The 12,464-nt window shown below is 40.1% G+C and overlaps 1 protein-coding gene across 1 annotated transcript; it reads right to left on the bottom strand.

Annotated features, from left to right (window-relative positions):
- Positions 1-4,176: 4,176 nt before the first annotated feature.
- Positions 4,177-4,740, bottom strand: LOC107482832 (uncharacterized). The gene is made up of 2 exons (XM_016103429.1): positions 4,564-4,740; positions 4,177-4,509 (listed from the first exon to the last, which is right to left on the bottom strand). The coding sequence occupies exons 1-2, from the start codon at positions 4,738-4,740 to the stop codon at positions 4,177-4,179; spliced, it is 510 nt and encodes a 169-aa protein (XP_015958915.1).
- Between the last annotated feature and the right edge of the window lie 7,724 nt (positions 4,741-12,464).

Here is a 12,464-nt window from a genome sequence, read left to right as displayed (position 1 = left end):
TTGCTACAGGTTTATTCCCTACAGAGGTGGTTGGAGAAGCCTTTTTAGAGGGGTTACTATCAGCACTCTCAGGTGTCTGATTCCTCATTGGCATTTGAGCGCCAGGACTGGGTGAGGAATGGGTGTTTAACGCCAACTTTCCCCCCTTTCTGGCATTTGAACGCCAGAACTGGGCAAGGAATGGGCGTTTAACACCAGCTTTTCCCCCCTTTCTGGCGTTTGAATGCCAGGAGTATTCCTCTCTGGGCTCTTACTGTCCTCAGAGGGATTTTGGGTAGTGGTTTGGTTATCCTCTGTCAGTTGTTCCTTTCTTGGCTTTTTGCCACTTTGAGCAGTGTTATTCAATGTCTTCCCACTCCTTAGTTGAACTGCTTGGCATTCTTCTATTATCTATTTAGATAACTACTGTTTTGTCTGATTCAACTGTGATTCTATATTCTTGTTAGCAATTTTGGTTTCTTGGAGCATCTCTTTAAATTTTGCTAACTGTTTTGTCATCAGGAGTAATTGCTGATTAAGCTCAACAATTTGTTCTTGAGGATTAGGATCAGTAGTTACTGCCATAGATTCTTCTTTTGTAGAGGACTCACTGCTTGAGTATAGATGTTAATTTCTAGCAACAGTATCTATAAGCTCTTGAGCTTCTTCAATCGTCTTCCTCATATGTATAGATCCACCAGCTGAGTGGTCTAGAGACATCTGAGCTTTTTCTATAAGCCCATAGTAGAAGATGTCTTACTGTACCCACTCTGAAAACATTTCAGAGGGGCATTTTCTTAGCATACCTCTATACCTCTCCCAGGCATAATAAAGAGATTCATTATCCTCTTGTTTAAAGCCTTGGATGTCCAGCCTTAGCTATGTCATCCTTTTTGGAGGGTAAAATTGATTCAGGAATTTGTCTGATAACTGTCTCCATGTTTTTATGCTTGCTGTGGGTTGGTTATTCAACCACCTCTTAGCTTGATCTTTTACAACAAATGAAAACAGTAATAATCTGTAGACATCCTGATCCACCTCTTTATCACGTACTGTGTCAGCAATTTGTAAGAATTGTGCTAGAAACTCAGTAGGTTCTTCCTGTGGAAGACCGAAATACTGACAATTTTGATGCACCATGAAAATGAGTTGAGGATTTAGCTCAAAGCTGCTTGCTTTAATAGGAGGTATATAGATGCTACTCCCATATGCAGCTCTAATGGGGTTAGCATATGACCCCAGAGTCCTTCTGGAGTGCTCAATTCCACTTAGATCCATGATGGAGAAAGGGAAATGATATGGATTCACAAGTAAAGTATAAAATATTTTTTTTATTTTTTTTTCATTTTTAATTAAAAATGACCGAAAATAATAAAATAAATAGGAAAGAAAATAAAATAAAATTTCGAAAACTAAAAGAAAATAAAATCAAAGCAAATTGAAAACTAAATCAATTAATTAATTAAACAGATTTTGGAATTAGCAATTAAAAGGATATGATTGAAAAGATATGATTTTAAAAACTAATGCAGAATTTCGAAGATTTAAAGGAAAACACAAAGAAGACACCAAACTTAGAAATTTTTAGAAAATCACACTTAAATTTTCAAAAACCTAGAGGAAAACACAAAGAAGACACCAAACTTAGAATTTTTAAAGATCAAGAAAGGACTAAGAACATGCAAATTCGAAAAATTAAAAGAAAACAAAAGCATGCAATTGACACCAAACTTAAAATATGAAACTAAACTCAAATAAAAGACTCTAAACCAACAAAAATAAAACAGTCCTAATCTATGCAACAAGATAAACCGTCAGTTGTCCAAACTCGAACAATCCCCGGCAACGGCGCCAAAAACTTGGTGCACAAAATCACAATCACACTTTTGTAAATACTTGTTTTGCAGTAATTGGAGAACAGGTTGAGGTTTTGGAGATGCTCTATCTTCTGAATCTCTGCTTTCCTACTGTCTTCTTCTTCATGCATGCAAGCCTCCTTCCATGGCAAGCTGTATGTAGGGTTTCACTGTTGTCAATGGCTACCTCCCATCCTCTCAGTGAAAATGTTCAACGCGCTCTCTCACAGCACGGCTAATCATCTGTCGGTTCTCAATCAGGTTGGAATAAAATCCAATGATTCTTTTGCGTCTGTCACTAACGTCCAGCCTTCAGGAGTTTGAAGCTCGTCACAGTCATCCAATCCTTGAATCCTACTCAGAATACCACAGACAAGGTTTAGACCTTCCGGATTCTCTTGAATGCCGCTATCAATTCTAGCTTATACCACAAAGATTCTGATTAAGGAATCTAAGAGATATCTACTCAGTCTAAGGTAGAACAGAGGTGGTTGTCAGGCACATGTTCATAGGTGAGAATGATGATGAGTGTCACGGATCATCACATTCATCAAGTTGAGGAACAAGTGATATCTTAGAATGGAAGCAAGTGTGATTGAATGAAAAACAGTAGTGATTGCATTAATCAATCAAGACACAGCAGAGCTCCTCACCCCCAACCATGGGGTTTAGAGACTCATGCCATAGAAGGTACAGTATGAAATGTGTAAAATATCATGAGATAAAGATACAATGTCAAAAGGTCCTATTTATAGTGAACTAGTAACCTAAGATATACAGAAATGAGTAAATGACGTAAAAATCCACTTCCGGGGTCCACTGAGCATGTGCTTGGGCTGAGCATTGAAGCTTTCATGTGTAGAGACTTTTCCTGGAGTTAAACGCCAGCTTTTATGCCAGTTTGGGCATTTAACTCCAATTTTTGTGCCAGTTCCGGCGTTAAACGCCGGGAATTCTAAAGCTGATTTGTAACGCCGGTTTGGGCCATCAAATCTCGGGCAAAGTATGGACTATTATAAATTGCTGGAAAGCCCAGGATGTCTACTTTCCAACTCAATTGAGAGCGCGCTCATTGGGCTTCTGTAGCTCCAGAAAATCCACTTCGAGTGCAGGGAGGTCAGAATCCAACAGCATCTGCAGTCCTTTTTCAGCCTCTGAATCAGATTTTTGCTCAGGTCCCTCAATTTCAGCCAGAAATTACCTGAAATCATAGAAAAACACACAAACTCATAGTAAAGCCCAGAAAAATGAATTTTAAATAAAAACTAATAAAAACATATTAAAAACTAACTAAAATGTACTAAAAACAGTGCCAAAAAGCGTATAAATTATCCACTCATCACACACCAAGTGTTTGATAAAATGCTTGGCTTAGTTTTTACACAGTTTTTCTCCACTCTTGGCTTGAAATTGATGACTTTGGTGATCCTTGAGTCATTGATGTCCATTCTTGTTTGATACATTAGAGTAGTTAGTTGATTTGGTCTTCTTTGACACTATGTGACCCCTTAGTGTTGACATAGGACTTAGGGATTGAAATCAACTATACCTATTTGACTTATCCTCGATGTAGGGTTGACTAAGTAGGATTAACTATTCATAATCATCATATATTTGTGGTCAATGGCTAGGATAGGTAACCTTAGCTCTCAATTACTTGCCAAGAGGTTTCTTGCATTTGAATTTTCCTTTCATTGCATTTTATTACTTTGACTTTTGTTGCTTTGATGTTTAATTCCTTGCATGTTTAGTTTCCACACTCTTGGTTGAGAAATTGGGTGTTCGGGTGAAATTGAGTTGTGGATGTCCATTCCGCATTGTGTGAGGATTATTAATTGGTTTAGTTTCCCTTGACTCTAAGTGACCCACTAGTGTTGACTTAGGACTTAGGGATTGGGGTCGATTATGCCCTTTTGACTAATTCTCAAGAAGGATTGACTAATTGGGATTAATTCCACACAATTGCCATGTTTGTGGTCCACAACTAGGATAGGAATCCTTAATTACCCAATTCTCGCAAAGAGTCCTTTTTACTATTTGATTTCTATTTGCATTGCTTTTAATTGCTTTCATTCACTTTTCTTGCATGCTCATTTAATTTCTTGCCATCTACATTGCTTGCCTCTTTCTTGCATTCCCAACCCCTATTTCTCTAATAGCCAATGATGATCACCTCAATTGCAACTCCTAGGGAAGACGACCCGAGGTTTAATTACTCTCGGTTATTTTGTATTGATTTTAACATTTGATTATGAGAATTCATTGTTGGTTTGGACTATGCTACTAACGAATTAATGCTTGTCTTGATTGATTCCAAACTATACGATAAATTCTCTCATTATTAGAATACCAAGTGCTGTACTATGGTACCTCCTTTGTTTGAGGGAGACTGAAGATTGGGGATCTTGAATAGGATGCAATCCTTCCATAGTTGCAGAACTAGTTCTCCTTTTTCAATATTTATGAAGGCCTTAGCAGTGGCTAGAAAAGGCCTTCGTAGGATGATGGATTCGTCTCTATCCTCCCCTGTGTCTAAGATCACGAAATTTGCAAGCAGGTAAAAGTCTTCAACCTTCACCAGGACGTCCTCCACTATGCCATATGCTCTTTTTAGGGACTTGTCTGCCATCTCCAATGAGATCCTAGCAGGCTGGACCTCTAGAATTTCCAGCCTCTTCATTACAGAGAGAGGCATGAGATTGATGCTTGACCCTAGGTCACATAATACCTTCTCAAAGGTTATTGTCCCTATAGTACAGGGAATAAGGAAGCTTCTGGGATCCGGTAGCTTCTGACGCAACTTCTTTTGAACTAAGGCATTAAGCTCCTTGGTCAGCACTGGAGGTTCATTCTCTAATGCCTCTACATCAGAGGAACTGGCCTTCAGCTTCGTGAGGATTGCCATGAACCGAGCAATTTGCTCTTCTTTGGTCTCTTCTTCCTCATCTGATGAGGAGTATTCTTCAGGCTACTCTGCTTCCAGAGGGGTGTGCATAAGGACATCCTCATGAGTTCTGATTTCCTTCAGTTCCTCCTTAATAGGTTCCTCTGTGGGTTCGTTCGTGGCTTCCACAATGAGGGCCTTGCACTTTTTCTTTGGATTTATCTCTATGTTACTTGGAAGAATGTTGAAGGGGATCTCTGGGATCCTTTTGCTCAGCAGACCAATCTGTATTTCCAAATTCCTAACGAAAGACCTAGTTTTTGCCAAGAAACTGTGAGTGGTCTTAGTGAGATTGGAGACTATGGTGGCCAAGTTAGAGAGGCTCTACTTGGGTGTCTCCTTCTGTTGCCGAGAAGATTCGAATGGTTTGTTAATGAACCTATTCTAGTTCATTCCATTCTGGTTGTTGTTGAAGCCTTGTTGAGGCCTCTTCTTCTCTCTCTACACCAAGTTAGGGTGATTCCTCCATCTCTGATTGTATGTATTCAAATAGAGATTGTTGTGGGAGGGTCTGGACGGGTTTTCCATGCAGTTCACCTCCTCTATGGTGGTCCAGGTGTTGAACAGTATCCAACTCATACGCTATCTCTGGAGAGTAAGCAGCTGGACTCTGTGTCCCACTCAAGTGCTGAGAGATCATGTTGATCTACTGAGACATGAGCTTATTCTGAGTTAAGATGGCGTCTAAGGTGTCTACCCCTAGGACACCCTTCTTCTGATTGGTTTCACTATTCACATGATTCCTCTCAGAAGTGTACATGAACTAGTTGTTGACAACCATATCTATGAGCTCTTATGCTTCTTGATGAACGGGCTTTTGCTAGTAAAGAATTCACAAAAGTAATCACATTGTAAGTATAGTTTCTAAACCAACAAAAATCCTTTCGTACAAAAACTTGGTTGTCATAAGTAACAAACCCCTAATAGAATTGATAATCGAAGTATTTAAACCTCGGGTCGTCTCTCAAGGAATTACAGGGAAGTATGCTTATAATTGGTTATGGAAATTTATGTTTTGGGGCTTTTGGATAAGAGAACAAGAAAAAGTAAATTGCAAACGGAATAAACAAATAACTAGAAAAGCTCTTGGCAATGTATGAGAACTGGGGATCCTATCCTAGTTATCCTTATCAATTGTGATGAGAATTGTTCATTGCTCCCATTTAGTTAACCCTCAACGAATGAAGGAAAGTCAAGCGGACTAATCAATTTAATTCCTCAAGTCATAGTCAACTCTTAAGGAAAGACTAGCTTTAGTGGAATCCAAATCAATCAGCAACTTTCAATTATCAATCAGCAAAGGAGTTTGATAACTCAAGTGTTACCAATTACTCAACCAAGTCAAGAACATAGAATCCTACTCTAACATCCTTCTAAGTATTTTGTCAAGTACTTGGAGGGCATAACATAAAAATATAGAAAACTAGCAAGGAATATTAAATCCAAACTACCAATTGCAAACATCAATCAATAACAAATAATAGAGAAGCAATAGATCTGAAATACCTCAAATTGTATTAAAATAGAAAATCAAATCTGACATAAGAATTCAAAAACTAGTGTAATTAACAAGGGAAATCAATAAACTAGAATACCAAGACAAATAAAAGTAGAAGAGAAATCCTAAATCCTAAAAGCTAAGAGAGAGGAGAGAGCCTCTCTCTCATCAGAAACTACATCTAAAACCTAAAATTGTGTGAATGAGAAGTGTCTCATGAATGAATGTCCCCCTCATTCTGCCTCGTTCCCAGCCTCTAATCTGTGTTTTCTGGGCCTGAAACTGGGCCAAAAAGAGCCCAGAGCGATTTCTGCAACTTCTGCCCGTGGCGCACATCACGCGTGCGCGTGGGTCACGCGTGCGCGTCGTCTGGTGAAATCCCTATTCACGCGTACGCGTCAGTCATGCATATGCGTCACTCCTCTTTTGCGCTGGTCATGCATACGTGTCGTCCACGCCCACGCACCACGTGTCACTAGTCAGCTTCATTATTCCTTTGTTTTCCTTCCATTTTTGCGAGCCTCCTTTCCATTCTCCAAGCCATTCTTGCCCTATTTTGTCTGAAACACTTTAACATATAGATCACGGCATCGAATGGTATATAGAAGAGTTAAAATTTGACAATTTAAAAGCTCTGGAAGCGAGTTTTCAATCATAGTATTAAATTAGGAAGGCAAACATATAACACGCTAATTATATGAATAAATGTAGGAAGAATCTGATAAAAACCACTCAATTCAGCACAAAATAAATCATAAAATAGTGGTTTATCAACCTCCCCACACTTAAACATTAGCATGTCCTCATGCTAAGGTCAAGAGAAGCTATTAAGGAGTGAAGGCAAAATGGTAGGATGCATGAAATGCAATGCAATCTATCTAGATGTGAGCTAGCTATATGCGTCATGATATTCTAGTTACTATTTCTCTCTATATATATAAGCATACACATGGTCAGAATGAGTCGAATTCCCAAGAAATCATATATGTACAATCAAAGGCTAATTCATATCAGAACATTTTCACAATTAAGTTGAGTTGATCAAAAGAGTTCACAACTTGCAAGACAAGCAATGGTAAAATATGATAATGAAATGAGCAGTTGAACCCTCACTGGATTTGTATATGCACTCTAATCACTCAAGTGTTTGGGGTTAAACATCTCAAACCTCCTCTAATCATGCTTTCTAAAACTTGTTCTTCATCTAACCAATCAACAAAAATTTAGTGTATAAATGCAAACATCATAAGGTCTTTTCAAGGTTGTAATGGGGCTAAGGTAAGGGTGAGGATATATGTATGGCCAAGTAAGCTATAATATGAATCTTTGGCTAACTCAGGCTTTTACCTAACATACATATATTCTATTTTATGTGTGAAATTATTCTTAGCTACCCATAATTCCCAATCTTTCATAATTCACATACTCATATATTGTACATCTTTTATTTTTACCATGTATGCATTGATCCTTTATTAATCTAATATTGGGGTCATTTTATCCCCTACTTATTAAACATAAAATTATCTCTTCTTTTTTCTTTTTTTTTTGCAACATAAGAAAATCAATGCATACGGTCTTTTTGGTTTTACATGAGTAGGCATCCCAAAATCCCAAAAACTTGTCAATAAAATTCAACATCCTCTTATCAACCCAAGTTTCCACAGTTTTTCCACACTTAGTTGACACACAATTTCTACCTTAAGCTAACCAAAGATTCAATGGGATAAATAATTTTATTTTTCTACTTAAGGCTAGTGATGTGATAAAATACAGAACAAATGGATATTAAAAGGCTCAAGGTGGTAAACAAGGGTGATTACAGTGGTAGGCTAATTGGGATAAGTGAGCTAATAGCAATTAATGGCCTCAATCATATGCAAGCATGAAAGTACACTAAATAATGGACATATAGAATGGAACAAATTATAGATTACAATCATAGAGAAGAAAACACACAAGAATAAAATATTTTGGTTAAATAATATAACCATGTAATTAAGCTCAAAACTCACGGGTTGTATCTTCTCAGCTCATGTTCATGTTCCACTACCTATACATGTCATGCAAGCTACTAAGAAGTTTCAACTCTATTCAATGTAATCAATCTATGATTTCCTGGTTTAAGAAAAGGGTATATTCCTTGATAATTTATCAATTGACCAGAATTTGTTATATATATACTAAATGAGATGTTCTGAATATGAAAGACTAAAATATTTTAGTTTATCCCTATTTTCAATCAAACCAACTGCTCATATGTAATATATATATATATATATACACAGCTCAAAGTGCAAAATGCAACCAAGTGAAAATAAATAACAGTATAATAGAGTAGAGATGTCCAAATACCAAGAGAAACATATAATAAAATAAATAAAAGAGGTCTGAAATAGTTCACCAAAAATATAATCAACGCCAGAGATGGCGACCTCCACACACTTATATAATAGCATCGTCCTCGATGCTCAATCTGGTTGGGTGGGAAGAGTCATCAGCTTCAGAAGGATCTACTGTGGGCTCTGTAGGTGCTGGTGGTTGGACTGGTGCCGGAGGCTCTGTAATGTATACAGGCTGAGACTCTTTCTGTTGTATATCTGCCTGGGTTTCTGCCTGGGTCTCTGCCTCCTCGTCCTCGGCCTGGTCATGCTTCTCCTCAGAATGCTCGGATAGGGTGTCAGGCTCGGATGGTGTGTCAGGCTCGGATGGGATGTCAGTGTGTTCAGACCTGATTATTAGCTTCAGATGCTCATAGTGTCGCTTATGGCGACGCTCAGATCTCTCATAACGCCGCCAGTTGCAGCGCTCCATCTGATCCAGGTAGTCAAAGAGGCGGTGCACCAGGTGGTAGATAGGCTGAGAAGCTGGTGATGGTGCTGCAGGAGTAGATGGGGCTGTAGATGCTGAAGGTGCTGCTGAAGATATGGCGGCGTCAGTAGGGACGGTAATGGCGGGGACTCTGTGGCCTAGAGGACTGAACTGCTTGCCGTGCGGTATAATCTTTCTGCAGTCGGCAGCCGGTTGCTTCTCATCCTCAAGCTCCCAAGGTACCTTAGCTCGGCGAGCCAGCTGGGTAATCAGATATAGAAATGAGAGGGTGCCTCGGACATGGACTCGAGCCATATACTGTCTGATGAACCATGGAAGGTATAGTTCCTTTCCTTCCATAACACACCAGATAAGGATAATCATGACAGTTGTCACCTCAGACTTATGAGTACTGGGTATCACATAATTGCTCAGGATTTACTGCCACAGTGTAGCCTCATTATTGAGATAGATGATCTTCATACCTCTAGGAGTTACTATAGACTTTCCCAGAGCCCAGGGAGCAGCAGGATCGATTGCTATGGTGCGTCTGACAGCATCCTAATCAAAGCTCATGAACCTGATAGACTCCTCAGCCTGCTGATAACCATCGTTATCAGCTGGTTTAGGCTGGAAGTTGAGGATATCCTCAATCGCCTCCTCAGTAACCAATATTTGCTTCCCTCTAAGCTGAACGTCATCAAGGGTCATCTTATAGTAATTACAGTAGAATACACGGACCCAGGATGAGTTTACTTCAGTCAGATTTCTCTCCAAAAAACCCAACCCCGCTGTTTGATTTTTTCCTCAGTGTACTGTTTTAATTCTCAGGGATTTTGAGGGTCCTTTCCAAATGTAGATGCCTCTTTTCCGCAAAGGTTGGAAACTTGAGCTCATAATAACGGTTTGCAAACTTGATTGGGTCATTGGCTTGTACAGCCTGATCGGCCTTTTCCTGGGGGGTGAAGTTCTTTTCCTTCCAAGAGTCATTAGAAAGGATATCTATCAGAGAAGCCGATGACCGGCCCCTTTTTCTCTTACCAGTAGTAGCCTTAGCCTTACCCTTTCCCTGTGGATCAAACATCCTGAAAATAGAAATTTCAGGATACAGTTTATTAGGTTGAAGCAAGGAAACAGTGGAACAGATAATATGCAAGCATCATATGCAGTGGATAGTCAAAAGAGGAATGAAAGCTAAAGCAAGAAGTGAGTCATGTATATAAAGCAGATTGTTGATGATTAATCATGTAAAGCAAGAGGCATAAAAGGGAACATGATCATCAACAATGCATGTCAAATGAAAAGGGAACCCAAAGGAAAGGGAATGCTAGCCCAGCAACTCATGAAGTGGCTGTGGTGTAAACCAAATAAATCACAATTTCAAAAAGCACCAAAGTCAATTCATGAGTGGAAGATATGGAAAACAGGATTCAGGAAAAGTGGGCAGCATTCAGGCAGTGAAATGGACATTCCCAGAAATTCAAACAAGCAGCAAAACTCATATGAAATTCAGTAATTTGGTAAATAGCATGAAAAACCTAATTGACTCAGAATTCTGTCAATTAGTGCTAGTAATGACGAATGAACTTAAGAAGGAACCAAAATAAAGCGTAAGTTGACCAATTGACCTAGGAATTGACCTTGGTCTGAATCAAAAGAAGTTTCCAGTCAAGAAGTGCCAAGGTCAATTTCGTAAGTGCAAGTTCAATTAAAATAGATTTTTCAAAAATTTTGGCAGCATGCCGGCTAAAAATTGGACGTTCCTGGGTAAGAAACAGCAGCAGAAAAATCATGCATATGAACCAGATAGCATCGAATAAGCAAATAATCAATCAATTCATGTGGTTCAAGCGTCATCAAGCAGAAAAATACAAATTGATTCAGCAAGGCAGCAGGAAAATAATGTAAATCAGAATTCATCATTGCAGCAACAAGATATACACAGAGCAACAACACAAATCATTTAGCAAAGCGATATGAAATCAACCAATTCAGAAAATAGGAACAGCGCAATTATCAGACCTAAATCCACTAACCACATCCTAGCTACCTAACTATCTAAAATCCACTATGACATGCATCTCTACTAACCTATTTGAACAAAATGTAGCGAAGTTAGCTAACTTAATTTAACAAGTAGAATTTGAGTTTAAAAAGATAGAGATAGTGAAACCTGGAAGGTGCTGTGATACTAGAATGGGGGAAGGGAGAAAGAGGATTGGTGTCGCCGAAAGTGGCAGCGGCGCGGCAGCTCTGCAGCGGCGATCAGAGGCACGGCCGGTTCGGTAAACTAGAGGGGTTGAGAGGGTAGAGAGGAAGGAGGGGGGAAGAGGGCGAGGGTGAAGGAGAAGAAGAGAAGTGGGCAGTGGTCGGCAATGGTGGTGGCATGGCGGCGGCAAGGCTGCTGTGGTTAGGGCTGACGGGAAGGGTTTGGAAGAGAGGAAAGAGAAAGAGAAGAGAAAAAAAGGAAGGAGGGTGTTTGGCGGTGTTGGTGGCGGTTCGTGGTTGTCGGCGGTGGAAGGGTGATGGTGGTGAGTGATGGTGAGGGTTACAATGGAGGAGGAAGAGAGAAAAAGAGGAGAAAGAAGGGGCGGTTGGTGTTGTCAGACGGAGCAGTGGTGGGATGCGGGTGGTGGCGAGGGTGCTATTGGAGTTTTGGAGGGCAGGGGGAGAAGATGGATCGTTGAGGGAGGAGAAAGAAACGTTGGAGGGAAGATAGGGAAAAGTACGTGAGGAGGTTAGGGTTTTCGCGTCATGGGGGTTAATGAAATCAAATTCACGCGTACGCGTGGAACATTCCTGGGCGTGGATAGGTGAAAAGAGCATCGATGTGTAAGCGTCATAGACGCGAACGCGTGAATGGGGGTGAGTGCAGATGACGTGTACGCATGAATCACGCATACGCGTCGGCCGAAATTGTGCAAAACGCACGGTTCCAGCGTTGTTTTGGTGCAACTCTCCGTTCAAAAATGAGGGGGCTAGATGTGACATGCGACTCGTGCACGTCGCGCATGCGAGCGCATGGTGTGCAATAAATGAATTGACGCGTAGGCGTCAGAGATGCATACGCGTGGCTCGAATTGTGCCTCTAGCACACCAGCCGCACGATTCCATCACAACTTTCTGGTCGTTGGATAGAAACGCTGATTTGAGATCGATGCCCACGCGTGGCCTACGCGCACGCGTGGCGTCGCTCCTTTTTTTTATGCAATATGCAGATGAAGATGCAAACTATATGTACTAATAATGAGAAGAGTTACTAGAATAAAACTAAGAAGAGACAAAGGAACGATCATACCATCGTGGGTTGTCTCCCACCTAGAACTTTTAGTTAAAGTCCTTAAGTTGGACATTTGATGTGCTCCTCGTCATGGTG

This window comes from Arachis duranensis, chromosome 1, assembly GCF_000817695.3.
Source record: "Arachis duranensis cultivar V14167 chromosome 1, aradu.V14167.gnm2.J7QH, whole genome shotgun sequence".
In the NCBI taxonomy this organism is placed as follows: Eukaryota; Viridiplantae; Streptophyta; class Magnoliopsida; order Fabales; family Fabaceae; genus Arachis; species Arachis duranensis.
The sequence above is the reverse complement of the archived record's forward strand: the minus strand, read 5'-3'. Positions and strand labels throughout refer to the sequence as shown.